Source organism: Electrona antarctica, assembly GCF_951216825.1.
Source record: "Electrona antarctica genome assembly, chromosome: 23".
Classification (NCBI taxonomy): domain Eukaryota; kingdom Metazoa; phylum Chordata; class Actinopteri; order Myctophiformes; family Myctophidae; genus Electrona; species Electrona antarctica.
Genome location: NC_136804.1, coordinates 18,025,858 through 18,042,411, shown reverse-complemented (window position 1 = coordinate 18,042,411; position 16,554 = coordinate 18,025,858). Strand labels below are relative to the sequence as shown.

The window sequence follows — 16,554 nt, the reverse complement described above, 5'->3', positions numbered from 1 at the left end:
GGCACCACTTGAGGGGTGTGACAAATAATAGTCGATTAAATAGATTCGTTTGATTGTTGCACAAAGCACAATGCACTCCTACTTATTATGACTAACAGTAGCATATACCATTTCCCAAAGCATTTGTGGTTTGTGTGATTTTTGAGGAAGCCATTGGATTCCATGCGATTCATTTCAGTAGGCCTATAGTATTCAAGATTCAGTATTTTATTCATTAAAGCTACCTCATAGAATTGTAGACTACAAAGGAATAAAGAGCTGACGAGGAAGATTGTTGCTCCTTGATATCAGCAACAACAACAGTAATTAGCCTAAGGAATAACAACAAAGAAGGTAGTGAGAAGATATAAAAAATGTATACAATAATCATAGTACATTATATGAAAATCCATTGGTTATAACTGACCAGTACCATCTTGTAGAGACGGTGTTGAATGTTCTCCTAATAGTTCGCCATGTTTTAATGCAATAGGATGTCCTGATTGATTTGGAAAAAAGCAACTAATCTAAAAGTGGGTTTTCACCTGACAGTTTGAAAAAAGAAGAAGAAATTGGGGTAATTCTAAACACTGGTATGCTTTGTAAAATTGTCATCAGTGATCAGTAAAGTCAATATCATGCTAAACATGCAATGTAATTAGAGCTGTAGTTTATTTTCTGATAGAACCTGTTCAACTCACTCCAAGCCAGGGTCTATCTCCTTCCTCTGACTCTCGATCTTTTCTTCTACCACTCATGTCTGTCATCCTCTCTCACTCTGCTTCCTCTCTTCCATTCTTTTTATTGCTCTTTGCAACCCCTCCCATTCTCTAACTTTTTTGTGTGTCACTGAACCCCTCTCGTCCCCCGCACTCTGACATTCCCCTGGTCTATATCCCCTGACATATCAAGACCTGGGCACCATATATGGGGGCTTTCCCATGTACAGGGATTTTGAGTGATTTCACTGACGGACAAAAAAATACGATTTCATAGTAAAACAAATAAATAAATTAGATATGCCTACGTCATGTCGCAGAAATCGAACACATATATATGTAAATATAATGAGAGATGCCAAATATTTATTTTCTACCCAGAAACCTGGAAATAGATAGAAATAGCTACAGAAACAGCAGAAAGCTCTGAAACCAGAAGCCTATGAGCAAATCGTACTACAGTATATCATTGCTCCCTACCACAAAAACAATTATTTTTGTTAAAATCTAAGAAAAGGTGATTTTGGGTGTCCTGACCCTTTAAATCTTCATCTGAGTCATATGATATTGAGATCATATGATATTTAGTATCACAGTGCTTAATACACATTCCTGATCCAATCTTTATTTGTCCTAGGACCTAGATAACACAGCTGCACAGTGTACACAAGTACATTTAAGTTGGTGAAAGCAATGTAGTTTAGTTAAGACGTCTGTCCAGTGTCCAGTCACCTCTTTTTACATACAGAGCACGAGAACATGGGCAGTCTAAACATTTTGATTTGTTTAGCATTCAGATACGTTGATGGTGGGAAAACACACTAGGAAAGTGAGGTCCAGGTCGATATTTTAGACACTGCTAAACGGAACATAACACACATTTAAGCCACACGTTGTGTGTAATGGCTTTTTATATGAGAGACCGAGCACAGTGGAATTTGAGCCCTTACCAATCGGTTAAGCCAGAGCCTTGACCGACTGCCTACATGTCAGCTATGATATATACCTACAAACGGGCTAAGGAATTCTGGGAAATGTAGTGGACAAAAACAAAACGGAAGTCGTTTCTTGTCAGGAGTCAGGACTAACCCCCCTCTCTCTCTCTCTTTCTCTATTTCTCGCTATCTTTTTCTTAGGCTGCCATCCGGAGTTTTGACCTTGTTACAACATCAGCCTCTTTAGGGCTTATCACCCCCCCAACCGAGCAAAAGGACATTAGGTGCTGTCACGTCCGTCTATGTCTTGGTATTTGGTCTCAGGATGGATGACGGGAGTATTGACTCATTGCAGCGTTCATCCCTTCACACCTCCTTCCTCCTTCCTTCCTCCTCTCCCTCTCTCCTAAAGAGAAAGAGCTCTCAGCTTGGTCGGGAGCCATCTGCCTCTGAACACTGCAGACAAGAAGGGCATTGTGGGAAGTGTAGTTTTGGGCGTGTTTGGTGTTGAAACGATCAAGGCGAGTGACGGGGAAAGGAGAGGTCCCTAAATCCAACAATTTTATTTTATCCCGCCCCTTTTGGTTAGTTTCCTGAAGTTCGATTGGATGTCAGAAGACCTGTTGGCCAGAGAGTTTAATAAAAAAAAAATCCTTTCTCTCTCATCCAGTTTTATTTTATTGATCCTTTATCACATTCAGTTTATTTTTTTATTGATCCTTTATCACATCCAGAATGTCTGACAGTGACAGCAGTAGCAAAGTTGTGAAGTTCCTGGCCCCTGCCCCTCCTCCTCCTCTCATCCTCCTTCCCTCCTCCCCCCCCGACCTTCAAACTCCCAAGAATGTGAACGGTTCGGGAACCCCCAGTTCAGACGGACAAGTGGACAAGCTCGGAGACCAGCCAGAGGTCAGGCGGCGCCGCCATACAATGGACCGCGACTCAAGAACAGCCGAGCATCGCTTCTTCAGACGGAGCGTCATCTGTGACTCCAACGCCACGGCGCTGGACCTGCCTAGCAAGGCCACCGTCATCCTCACCTCCCCTCCAGACTGCCAGGGGCCACCCAGCTTCCTCCCTCAGGTACGGGCTGGCGAGCACGTGGGCGGGACCCCGGCAAGCACTGCCCCCCGCGATGCTGCTGGTGTCACCGAGGAGATGCGCACACTAGCGTGTACAGCTGCGGGTGGTCATGTGGGCGTTGGCGGAGCGCTGCAGCAGCCTGACAGCCAGGCGGAATTAGACGCCACGGAACGAACTGTAGACCAACTGCCCGGTATCACCGCACCACCCGCAGGCCTGGAGGACAAACCGCAGGCTGGAAAAGACGGGAAAGCAGCAGCACCTGCCGATGAGAGTGGTGGTGGCAGCTCCCCCGTGGAGGAGAAGGAGAGAGAGTTGTCGGAGGAGGCCAGGGAACTGGCCGAGGCGCGGGCTGAGCAGAGAGCGGCGGCCGAGAAACGAGTGCAGGAGGAAGAGGAGGTAGAGACCAAGGCAGTGGGGACGTCGCCGGACGAGCGCTTCCTGAAGTTCGACATCGAGATCGGCCGCGGCTCCTTCAAGACCGTCTACAAAGGTCTGGACACCGAGACAACGGTGGAGGTGGCCTGGTGTGAGCTCCAGGTAGGTCCGCCAGCACCACAAAACAAACGCACCCATGCAATCGCTCATGTGTTATTTCAGCTCTGTGCTAGTTTTGAAATACTTTTAAGTTTTACTTTCTTAAAGGTATGCGCCAGCTCCACACAGTTCAATCGATACAGAAACATTTTGATTACATGTAATGCCAGCTGAGAAAAGTCCCAAAATGACCATGCTGCTTTGCTATACAGTAAATGCTGGTGCATTTAAGCAAACCGGGAACCTTCTGATTCCCTGCTACAATATGTTCCAAATGTTCTCTACTGGTAAAAACATGAGACGATATGAGTGTAATATTATATTATTAATACATTTAAGATATTATTATATAGTATGGATTCCTTTTAAGATAAGTCAAAACAGATTTAGATGCATTTAAACTTCAATTGGCTGTGTTTGTTAAAATGATAGGACATCATGGAGGATGGCATATGGCATCATTGTCTGAAATCGTAGTGTGCGTGTGATTGCGAACAGGTTGTGAAATTGCGTTCAAGAACACTTCCTGTGTGAACGTTTTTTACAGGAAGCTGACTCACTGCTGAGACAACTGTAATGAAGAGTGTGTGTGTGTGGATGCTTTTAATTTAAGAAACATTGCCATTGTCCTGTCGGTCTTTCTCTCTGGGAGATTGCTGTCTCACTCTCCTAATGTAATTGGACCAGATGATGTAATCCTTGTGGATTATCGTATGTCGTGTGTGGATGTTTATGTAACAATTTAACCTATAGTGATCAAAGTGTGTGTGTGTCTGTGTGTGTGTGTGTGTGTGTGTGTGTGTGTGTGTGTGTGTGTGTGTGTGTGTGTGTGTAACCCTACTCCCACCACTCTGCGACATGTCAGCAGTTGCTCACTCAGCGTACACACACACACACACACACAGAACCTGGGTGGGCACGGACACTGGTGAGCTGTGGAAGCATCTGGAACTTGTCGATTTTGTGTGAGTGTTAGAGAAAGAAATGCTGACTTCACAGACAGACAGACAGGTAGACAGACAGGCAGATGGCACAGACAGACAGACGGATGGAGAGATGGTAAAATCAGAAAAGTAACTATTACATTATCAGCTAAAAACTGTGGAAAGAACAGAGTACTTCCTATTATGCAAACCATGCCGGCGCTGAATCCATCCTATTGTGTGTGTGTGGTGAGGTGAGGCAAGGACAGTGAATCACACAGATGCTATATGAATCAGGATGACCTCTCTCTCTCTCTCTCTCTCTCGATCGATCTATATCTCTCTATTTGTCTCTCAGTTTAGTCCAGTTCATTTGTGCTTCAGTGTCGGAGATGTCACGGTGCAATTTTATCAAAGCTAACGAAAAGATCAGATATAAGCCTTAGCTCATTGCTATGCTATTTATTTACCGAATTAATCGAGTTGCAAGATGTGCTGAAATTTGAGGGAGGACGTTGTTCCTCAGCTAAACGTATATTGTGAAGTCTAGAGCCCTATTTTCTAACCTGACTCCGTCAGATTGCTAGCCTGGCTAATAAGCCAGACTCAAATCACCGTGTGGTATTTGAGTCTGGAGATGCTGTGTATGGATCTTGTTTCCCGGGGGGCGGGTTCAAACATTTTCTCTTTGACGCAATTGGTCAGAGCTACTGTCAGTCAAAGGTCTCAAGCATTGAATGTCACTGTACCAAAGCCCGCCCATATTGCATACCGTGTCCCGATTGGCCACACCAGTTCTCTGGTGTAGGAAATGGGCGTACAATTGAGCCTCTCCAGACCGTAATCCGCCGGCAGGCAATTTCTTTTTTGCCAACGGCTGATTTGGTCTGGCTTATTAGCCAGGCTATCAGATTGCAGCAGTATTGAGTTGAGTATTTAGCAGCGGGACAAAAATCTGATATCTCCATAATAATTCCGAGTTGTAGTCTTAGGTTGTGTTTACATGTGCGCTGTGGCACAGCTTCAATATATCATCAGTCTCGCATTGATTCAAAATAGTAAAAAAAAAGAGGCAAAAGTAGTTTAGGGATAAGGGGTTTAGCATGGACGAAAATAGAGTCCCCTGTCTCTCTCTCATGTGGACGTAGATAGACAGACATTTATTGATCCCTGTGGGGAAATTCAGGCATCAGCAGCGTTGCAGTAACTAAGATTGAAATAGAAATAAATATAAGAAATATGATGAAGATAAAAATAGGTAGATGTAGGTCTGACCTAGGTTAGTGTAATGTAAAACTATTAATAATAATTATATAAATACAGGCGTAATTAATTGTACAACCTATCACCAGTAATATGGACAGACATACAACAGACTATAGAGTATAGACAGTGGATATGAGACTGATATGTACAGTCAGTGTCAGCGAGCCTACACAGTGGACTCTCAATTTAGTAGTGTATTATATCATTTATTTTGAGAATTTCCCAACATTAAGATAAGAGATCAACAGACTCAGACTTACATAGAAGACAGTGTACGTACACATTTTGTTAACATAGTCATACACGTTCAATTCAGTTAAATTAAATATAAATTTTGGATTGAATGTATCAAGGAAAATCAGATGATAGAAATAAAAGTTATCTCTCCCTTCATATCTCTCTCTCTCCCTCTTTCCCCAAAATCATTGCTGTTTGAAGAAAGCATGGAACTCTAATTCGAATGACTTCCTGGAAATAGAGTGTTGTGATTGGTTGAACTCATTGCAGATTTGTTCTAGCGTGTCAAAATGTCACAACAAAGCAGAAATATAAACTATATTCACCAAGAAAACAAAACTTCAGAGGCTTAGGTCGGTCGCGCGTGCGTGTGTGTCTGTGAGAGAGAGAGAGAGAGAGATCTGGGTTTAAAATAGATCTCATCTCTGTGTCTCTTTGCATCAGCGTAAACTGACCCAGCCTTACCAATACTGCTGCTGCACACCACTGTGTGTGTGTGTGTGTGTGTGTGTGTGTGTGTGTGTGTGTGTGTGTGCGCGCACGCGTGCGTGTGTTTGGTGGGGGTCATTGTCCCACCCACATTCCTCACATTCCAAAGACAGGACGTCAATCATTTGGTGGATGAACCCCTCAAAGGTGTGTGTATGTGTGTGTGTGTGTGTGTGCTTGTCTCACCAACTGGATCCTTATCACTCTTGCATTCTCTCTCTCTCTCTCTCTCTCTCTCTCTCTCTCTCTCTCTCTCTCTCTCTCTCTCTCCTCACCCTCACTCCCACCCTCTCTTCCCCCTAGCTCTGTTCTCCATGACCTTAGACAATTACCTCTGGGGAGAGAGAGAGAGAAATATGGAGGGATTGAGAGAGCTAGAGATGGAGGATGTTTTTTTTCTTCTTCTTCTGCTCTATAAATAGCAGCGGTGTGATCTGCTTCCACACAACTGGAGCAGAATGAGTGTGTGTTTTGTGTGTGTGCGTGCATGCGTGCGTGCGTGCGTTTCCGCATTTCTGACCCAGTGCAACAACTAGGGGAGCGTCATCGAGCTTCACCTACATACACTCTATAATATAGGAGAGCTCAAAAACGCCATCTGATATGTTTTGGTGCAGAAATAGATTTTTAGGAAAATAATGCATAGCTACAGAATGAAGTCCAAGGTGGAGAAAAACAGTTGTTCTTACACAGGCTAGCTGTCTAGACTCTAGAGCAGGGATTCTGCTGTGGTCCGTGCACCCCTTGTGGTGCGCGTGCGCACTCTAGGGGGTGCGTGACATGAAAAGGCTAATGGCAGTTTTATGGTGTTAATTAACACAAACTCCTGTAAAACACTGTTGTAAGGAGATGTATAGAGCAGCTGTGGGAGTCTACAGCTGCATGTCTCTCAGTACAGTGACATTCTGTGATTATTTGCCATAATTATTAAAAAATGTATCATTTCTGGCCAAATACAACGAGACTGAGCGTTGGGGGTGAGTCAGCTAGGGCAGGAGGCAACAGGGGGTGCACGGCCAAAAACGTTTGGGGACCGTTTGGGGCTCTAGAGCAAAGGTTCCCAAACATTTCAGGCCGCGACCCCCCCCCCCAAAATATATTTGAACCTGTGACCTCAGTCAGAGCACCAGAGCGTACATCCAGTGATTGATTGGCTTGTGTCTCTTCCACAACTACCGGTGATTCCTTGTCTTCACTGCCGACAAAAGTAACTTGAAGCATTCTGTTTAGTTCTCTCCCTGTCAACAACATCAAGCGTTCCTTGTTACCATCTGTGCTAATAAGCAAATGGTCACCTTTGAAACCAATCGCAGACATACTGTGTGAGTGCAGTGGCCAATCAGGCATTTACATGGTCTGACTGATGAATCACAGACATCGGCGCTGAACACGCTTTGAGCAGTGCAGTCTGCATCCCATTTATCTTGTGTTTGTGGTTATTTTGTCATCCATCAACATCTGAAAAGTAAAATGAGTAACATTTGCCTTGGCTCTGTTGACAATGAAAACCTTTCCCAAGACGATGTTTCAGTACGCCCCACCCCCCCATAAAAAGAGCATCATCTGTCACTTATTTTGGCTACCGAAGCAACGATGTAGATCAAACAAACAGTTTGATATGCAGTTCAGTAAACTCAACTGCAAATGGATTTCTGGCAGCATAACAAAGACATTTATGCAGTAACCTGAAATCTAACCACAATGTGCAATATGTAAGCTCACAACTTGATGAGCCAGATACTTGATGTCCAGATCTGCTATTTGTGAACCTTTAGAAAAATATGAATTTGACAGTTTTAAAATGTTTTGTAAATTTGGAGATTTGGGGGTATTACTTTCCACCTGTAATGACATGACCAAAATAGGTACGCCAGGCTGAAGTTTCTCACATATTCTTGTCTAAAAGGGAGATGACTAAACCATATTGTTAAAATAATAATAGAGACGGCACTGGATTTCCCCTCCCATCCACTTGCTAGTTGCTCACCCAGTGCATGAGGCGTTTTCACCCCTTCTTCCCGGTTGGAAAAGTGATGGGCTCTGCCCATTTTGGGCCATAAATGAACACGCCGGGCCGAAATCACGAACAAGCACCGTGTGTGTGTGCGTGCGAGTCATGAACGAGCGTCGCCGCTGTTGTGTATTGGCTTGCACGTTATGACCCAGTGCCGCTCGAGCTGCAGTACCTTCGATAGGCCAGCATGTCCATTTCTCTTCAGTGCATCCTCTCGTTGTCCGCGGCTTGGACTAAACCCATCATATTTTTTTACTTGGCAAACGACAGAGCTCAGATTAACCCTGCACGCAGCTAAGGTTTCAAACCATGAAACAGCCAACAACACCTTGGACAAGAGATTTGTCACCCCCCCCATTTTATCACTTTATTTTTAATGAAATTGAGATTGAGAGGAAATTGAGATGGCTCTGGGGGTGGCACCATTTCGCAAGGCTATAATTGTGAAACTTTGAAATTCATGCAAACATCTTATTTTAGGTCAGGTGTTACACCATGGCCTCTGGTCACCATGGAGAAAACAGTTGTTCTTACACAGGCTAGCTGTCTAGACTCTAGAGCAGGGATTCTGCTGTGGTACGTGCATCCCTTGGTGAGCATCCCATCTGCTCACCATTACACAAGGGTTATTACATGTTGTACAAACTATCTATCCATCAGGGTCGTGATTAATAATCATGCAGTATTACGCAAACAAATAATTGTAATGGTCATTTCAGGCCTAATCTCTCTATTTTATCCCTTATAAATGTTATTTGTGCATATGACAGTCAGTGAAGGAGTCCAAAATACAACATTAGTATGTGACTAAAGATAGTCAAATAATTTGTGTGGGAACTGGGAACCATGGCACACCACAACTATGCAGACAAATAAACAATTAAAATAAAACAAAAACAACAAAGCCTTTGGCAATGGAGACTCATGTGTAATGTGTATACCGGTAATATGGTTCATAATTTCCGTTTGAGGACACAGAATTATTCTGTTGACCTTTTAACTAGCTAGTATAATTATTTTCCCATGAAATTGGTCCGCTAAGCTAAACCCTGAACTACAGTAAGCCCAGGGCTAGTTTAAAAAACGTTTATTATTTCCCCACGGTTTAGAGACGTTAGCTAACTTAGCTGTGAAATTAACAAGTTGTCTTCCAATGCAACATTAGGACTTCATAGCAGCACTTCACAGCTGATACTCTTGATCCTGTGTATCTATGTGTTGTGTTATATTTATCATCACGTAACTAGTGTTGGGATCTGGGGCCGGAGGAATCGGATCACATTTGCAACCGTTTCAGTAAACGTTTATCACACTGTCAGAGGCTCTCAAACTTTTTAATTTCAAGGACCCCCATAACTCTTGAGAGTGTACAAATGGAACCATTTGTAGACCTGTGAAATGGACCCATAATGGTTCATTTGGAACCCCTTCAAGTAACCCAGAGGATCCCTGTACCTCACTTTGAGAACGACTTCAATAATATTATAGGCAATACTGTATGTATAATTGTCTCCACCAGGCCAAAGGCATGGGGAGAGAGTATGTTTTGCACTCCGTCCGTCCTTCCTTCCGTGTGTGGGTCCGTCTGTCTGTTACCAGCTAATCTCCGGCCAACGCCAAACTGTGCACACTGCCTGCCATACACACTCCTTGGATGCCAACGATGAACCTCTGCCCCCATTTTTCCACAACGGCCTGTTATAGCGCCACCATCAGGCTGACTTTTGCAAAACACATTTCTTTACATTACTCCTACACATTTTATCCAAACATCACGCAAATCGGTATATACTATCTCCATAGTCATGTGATCAACACGGACCTGTCCGCTTTCCTATATTCAATCCCCATTGGCTAGGATTGCCTTCCAACGTTTGCAGGATTGGTCCGTTTTGAACAAAATGCCTCCAATCATGAACACAGACTGCAATTTGATGGAAATTGTGCATGGACATTCCCACTAGTTGAATTTGTGTTCATGAAAATTGATAACGGCCAACATTTTATATATATTTTAAAATGTATTCGAATCGTTAAAGGGAACCGTTTAGGGATTGTAACTTTAACCCATTATGTTTTTATGTTGGCTATTCAAAAATAGCAGATATACAAGTGCATAGCATGTCACTTGTCCACACTATGAGCTTGGAAATCTGCTATTTTTGAAAATTTGTGACTATTTGTGCAAAGGTTTGAATGTGTATATTTTTTAAACAGAACATTTGTAATGTAACTCAAATCTATGCTTCTGGGGGCCCCTGTAAACAAATATTGTCAGATGGGGATCCAGGCAAAATACACATCATATTGAGGGTCCAGTGCTTGAGCAGCACTGATATACCAAGTTTTTCAGAAAACTGTTTTATTTATTTAGAAGACATTTTGTAGAATCCTTTTTTTAAGTGAAATATCCCTTTAACCCATTTAGACCGTAGGACGTGTGGACTAGCTAATCCATTTTCATTGATATCAAACGAGAGAAAAATATTCAGATTTTCTTTTCTTTTTGTGGGGGGTTGGCCTCTCTTTCTGCACCATACTCCTTGCTGTTGGCGCATGCACGCTGCCGTTCACTTCCCTGTTTACAGCTCAGAAAGAAAGGCTTGTATCTCCTAATCTAGGGAGCTCTCCGTGGTTTTGACCAGATGGATATACTAAGCTCTTCATTTCTGACTTCAACATGCCTCTCGTTTAAAATATGAATGCGAGGGATTATCAAGCGACTTTATCGTAATCATAGCGAGGTAAGCAAGCAACATTATTTCTCACGGTATTTGTACGGAACGGGATGGGGGGGGGGGGCTTTCAGAGTAAAAGCTGCCATATAAATGGTAAATGGTGCATTTATATAGCGCCTTTATCCAAGGCACTTTACATAGATTGTGCATTACATTCACCCATTCACACACACATTCATACACCGATTGCGGCGGAAGCCATGCAAGGTACCAACCAGCACATCGGGAGCAATTTAGGGTTCAGTGTCTTGCCCAAGGACACTTCGACATGTAGCCAGGAGGAGCCGGGATTCAAACCGCCGACCCATGGATCATTGGACGACCTGCTCTACCTCTTGAGCCACAGACGCCCCATATCATGCGCGGCACCCCAAGCTGCTATTTTGAATGAAATCCCGGCGCTGATTGTGTTAATGGGTTAAGGGAATCGTTTTTATGTGTGCGTTACATGTAGGGTTGTACTTTACATACTGTACCAACTGTACACACACATGCACAAACACAGATTGTGCTTTTTGTGTCGAGTCATGCTGGTGCTTTGTCTGACCTGTATGGGTCTTTGCTATAGGACACTGATTGTCTGCATGTCTTTGTGTGCACGTGTTTATGCACTTGATGTGTGTGTCAGCATGCTGGGGGTCTCTTGTAAACATGTACTGTATAGGGGTGCAAGATTTTAATATTATAATATCAAAACTAGCAACGTGTCACTCACATCGCACACATCTGTCTGTATTGCAGATCTGCTTTGTTTGCTATTTTTCCAAAATATATGTAAAAATGGCACTTTGTCCCATGGTACTTTGTCCCATTTCCACTTTCTGCATCGTCCTGTAAAACGAAAAAACATTGCATGGATGCACCTGGGACATATTCTCAGTGATGTATCCTAAGGTCATCGGGGTTTCGGGTCTCGCAACATCACACCCCTCACTCAGGTGACCCAGCCGTGGTGATCAAGTCCCGACTTACGTCCTAGTAGCTACCCTCGATCAGTCCCATTAGGGAAACACCAGGGCCACACAATCCGTTGCTCCGGAACTACTCTGTGTGTGTGTGTGTGTGTGTGTGTGTGTTTGTGACTGATCACAATTTGTTTTTTATTATTTTGCAATCATATATAAATTCATCTGTATATATTAATCTTTTGAAACCGGTACATTTAAAAACATTATAGTAATAGCCAATCTTTAAGTGCCACATCTATTTGTAATAATGTAAAATTATTAAATATTGTCTGTTTCTTTGTATATTTATGTCGTTTATCATTTCTGCTCTGAAATTGTTCTTTACAAAGCCTACAAGGCAAACAGATTGTTTTTATTTGTATGTTCCAATGTTTGATCCCCAAAACACAATGGGTAAATAGATAATTGCAATAATTAATTGCAATTATTTGTATGATACTAATACAACATTGGGATAAAGAATGAAGACGCTCGCACATTGTGGGCTCCGATGCAAGTGATGAGTGTCTTTATTTGCACAAATGAATGACTGACGTTTTGAGCACAATGCTCTTCCTCAGACTTCAATACAGCATTAGGCCAGTCTATCTAAGATTTGACCCAAAATAAATTACAATAGTAATCGTTCAAGGTTTCTTATGATCCTTAAGGTCATCCAAATAACATTAAAAACCACACCCGTGTGAAGTGAGGGGCACTCTAATCATCGTACATCATCGTACCCACCGACATACCCACCGACATACCCAGCCGATTCTTCAGACACATATGACATAAATTCTCCATTCATTGTCAATGGCATTTAATGTTTGTATTCAGACAGAATCTACACTATAGCTGTTTATAGGAGTCCCTAGAGTATTATATAAATGATCATGGTAAATTCAGGGGTTGAAAGTTGGGGTACCATTAAAACATATAAGGCAAATATTTCAATTTTTAATTATGCTTTAAGTTTAAGTAGCATGTGACGTGTCAAGCTAGGGGGTTTTCATGATTCTGAATCCATTGCAAGCATTAGTTTTGCACGAAAAACACTTTAAAACGACGTTTACTATTGCAATTTATTTTGGGTCACGCCCCTTTGTAGCTTAGATTGACTGGCCTACATGATAGATTAGTCTTTATTTCCAGCGCAACAAGAGAACATGAAACTCTGCTGCTTGTCATAATGCCGTATATCATGTCGGCTGTTATATCACAAAGAAACAAGAAGTTTACAACCAGAGCAGATCAAACATGCTGTTATGATGGAGGGTGTGTGTGTGTGTGTGTGTGTGTGTGCGTGCGTGCACATGCGTGTGTGTGTGTGATTTATGCTGTGTGCATCGATGCATAACAGGTGTGTCGTCACACCCAGCTCAGAGTCTAATTAGTTTGACTCGGGCCAAGTTTGACCGCTTAACCATTTCAACCTGGCATTCATATTTCAGGCATGTCATATGCTGTGTAGGTAAAAAAAAAGAGAGCAAAATGTCTGCAAATCTCTATCTTTTGAAAATAGAAGATTCAGCAAAGTATTAATACATTTCTATCACCAGTAATATGAACACACATCTTTCATCAATGAATTGGTATCGGATATGGCAGTGGATTTGAGTCTGATGTACTGCATGTACAATGTCTGCGTCAGTCAGCCTACACAGTGTGTTATACACACACTGGATAGTGTAGTGTGTGTGTACAGTTAGTCACCGGCAACTGTGTGTGTGTGTGTGTGTGTTTGCTGCTTCATGTAGATGTTTGCTGTAGAACAGGTTAGGCTGGTGGTGGTGAATGTAACAAAATATTGCACGCATAAACACATTTCATACTTTGAGCGAGCGAGATGAAGTGATAATTTTGAAGACAACGATACAGCTGTACTATAGTACATGTGGTTCCGTGCACGGCTGCACGCGCCACACACACACACACACACACACACACACACACACACACACACACACACACACACACACACACACACTGAGACCAGCTATGTGTTCTATTTGAAGCACCAACATGTCATAATTGAATTCACATTGCTTGATGTGCATCAAATGCCGCCGCATATACTGTACGTATAATCACAATGGATTTTATAGAAACATCAGACTTGACATTTCAGATTGATTGTTTTATCATGGCATCAAAGGGATGTGTTGAATCGGAGTCGAACTCGGGAGGGAGGTCTTCGCAAGGCCGGGCAGAAACCTTGTATCGCCATATTTCAACTTTTTAGGTTTTTTTTAATGTCAATTAAGTAGCCGATCTAAAAAAAAATAAAATAAAAATAAGTCTGGGTTTTATAAATATTGAACAATGGAAAAGTATCAATAACCGCTTGTGACTACATAATAACTACGTTGCATCGATTGGAATTCTTTTAAAAACATTTTTACACATTTCATGAACATTGAACAGTACTTGACTACTGTCATGCAGTTTTGGAGATGCAAGTTTTCCTCCATACAGCGACGATATGGTCTAACTGGCTAAGCCACCAGTCAAACCCATATATACAGTAATTATACATGCAAAGCATTGTGCCGCAACCTGAGGCAACACAACCAACGTGCTGCAGCAGACACCTGCATGAGGAGGAATGCATGTATGTGGACTCAAAATCTTTTTTTTTTTTTCCTACATAAAAAATAAATTCAAAAAGTCACAACTTTCCATTCATTAAAAACAATTCCAACATTTTCCAAAAGTATTTCATAAATACAATACAAAAAAATCTAATCTCCATTTCCATGAATAAAAAAAAAGAAATAAAAAATTGTGAGAAGAGCAACTCCAACAAGCTCACAACGCATTGCTTCGCGCTGCATTTCACTAGTTTGGGTCCCGGCCTCCTTTGGGTCTTGAACTTGAAGGTTTGGTAACCACTGATGTAGGTTGACAGAGAGAGAGACGGGGAGTGACACTGGCTCTATGTTCCCTGCTTACCTTTAGGGTTAGTGTTGGTGACACTGGCTCTATGTTCCCCGCTTACCTTAGGGTTAGTGTTGGTGTAAGCAGGGAATATAGATATGATAGGCTGCATCACAGCCCAGTGGTATGTGCCCTAACCACTAGCCCCCCCCACCCCCAAGCTCATTTTTAAACTGGTAAACTGGAAACGCACAGAAACAACCGAAGCCTGATTTATACTCTATCGTACCGCAGAGTCTATGAAAATAGCCGATCTACAAGGTCACTCCTAGATCTTCTATGTCCGACGAGCCACACCTTTTGTCCGATGAAGTAGTATACATTAAGCATGACTGAAGCCATTATCTGATTCTGTAAAACGCTGTCCAATTCAGTAGTTGAGAGAGAGACAGAAGTTAGACAGATACTGTATCTGTGATTGAGTCATTGTTGTTTTCTTACTAATGCATTCCAACATGTCACTGTCATCTCTGAGGGAGCAGTACACAGCTGTGTGTGAGTGCGTGCATGTGTTCCTTTCTTGTTCTCTCTCGCTCTCTCTCTCTTTCTCACTTTCTATCTGTTTATCTCTCATTAAATTATGGGGATCGTTGCCAATATTCAAATCACCTTGGCAAGCTTTTTATGCGTGTGGTGTGACTAAGGCTGTCACGATCATAAAAGTTTACTGGATGAATTATTGTCATCTCTACTATAATTTACACTTGACAGAATCTCTGTCTTTGTGTGTGTCTGTGATGTCACACAGGCTCCAAGGTGGACTATGTTGAGGAACAGGACTAAAATAACTAAATGTCCTTTAATAAATTATCAAATTATTTATAAATAAACGTTAGACTCATTCCTTCTGTCCACACAAAAGCATGCTAATATCCCTTATTATGTTTATGATATTCATACAAATATATACGTAGTACATTAGGGTTAGGTGAGTTACTGAGTAAGTTAGTTTAAGTACATTTCTTGGCTTTTTAAGCCTTTATTTGATACACTGAGCGACACAGAGAGTGAGTAAGGGAGTGACACGCAGTAAATGGTCCAGCTGGTTAGGAAGTGGAACCGGTGACTCGCTGTCAGGTACGTGCCCTAACAACTCAGCTATGCTGCTAGGTAGTAGGTTTTAACCCATTTAGGCCGAAAATGGCTTCTAAATCAGTCCGTGGTGCTCAAACTTTTTCACGTCAAGGACCGCCAGAATTATCTGTATTTGGCCGTGGACAACCATCTGAAAATGTTGTTCCAGGGATCCCCCCCGGAAGCAAAGATTTGAGTTAAAAACGTTCGCTCTAAAAGAATATATATTCAAAGATTTGCGCCACATTTTCACGATTTATGTTAGCTTTCAAAAGCTAAAGTATAACATAATGCTTAAAACACCAAAAGGGCTTCCCGTCCAGAATGGGTTAATCTAACAGCCACCGTGGCCGGGTAAGCCAACAAGTTTATTTTGTCCCCTGCCAGAAATTATATATGGATCATTCTTCATTGCCAATAATCAAATCACCTCGGCAAACCTCTGATGTGCCGAGTGTGTACCCTGAGGTTGTTTGAACAGTCATGCAAAAGTAATCACGTCACAAACCTGCTCATAAACATCTTAACACTGTGTGTGTGTGTGTGTTTATTGATGCCTAGGGCAGTTAAGCAAAATAAGATATTGGATGTGAGATGTGACAGTTTACCTTACTTTACCTCCTCTCACTGTCTCACCGTTTTCTCTCTGTGTGTCTCTGTTATTTATATCTTA

At 42.2% G+C, this 16,554-nt stretch overlaps 2 protein-coding genes across 2 annotated transcripts in view; one reads left to right on the top strand and one right to left on the bottom strand.

The window, feature by feature from the left end:
* The window catches only part of LOC306916541 (serine/threonine-protein kinase WNK1-like), a 103,130-nt gene that overhangs the window by 2,723 nt on the left and 83,853 nt on the right, over nucleotides 1-16,554 (top strand). Inside the window, exon 2 of the mRNA XM_079494436.1 lies at nucleotides 1,835-3,256. Coding sequence (XP_079350562.1) covers nucleotides 2,369-3,256 — 888 coding nt within the window. The 5' untranslated portion in view covers nucleotides 1,835-2,368. The remainder of the gene's footprint in view (nucleotides 1-1,834; nucleotides 3,257-16,554) is intronic.
* Nucleotides 1-16,554, bottom strand: part of LOC306916542 (adiponectin receptor protein 2-like) — a 214,212-nt gene that overhangs the window by 153,121 nt on the left and 44,537 nt on the right. The window lies entirely within an intron of this gene.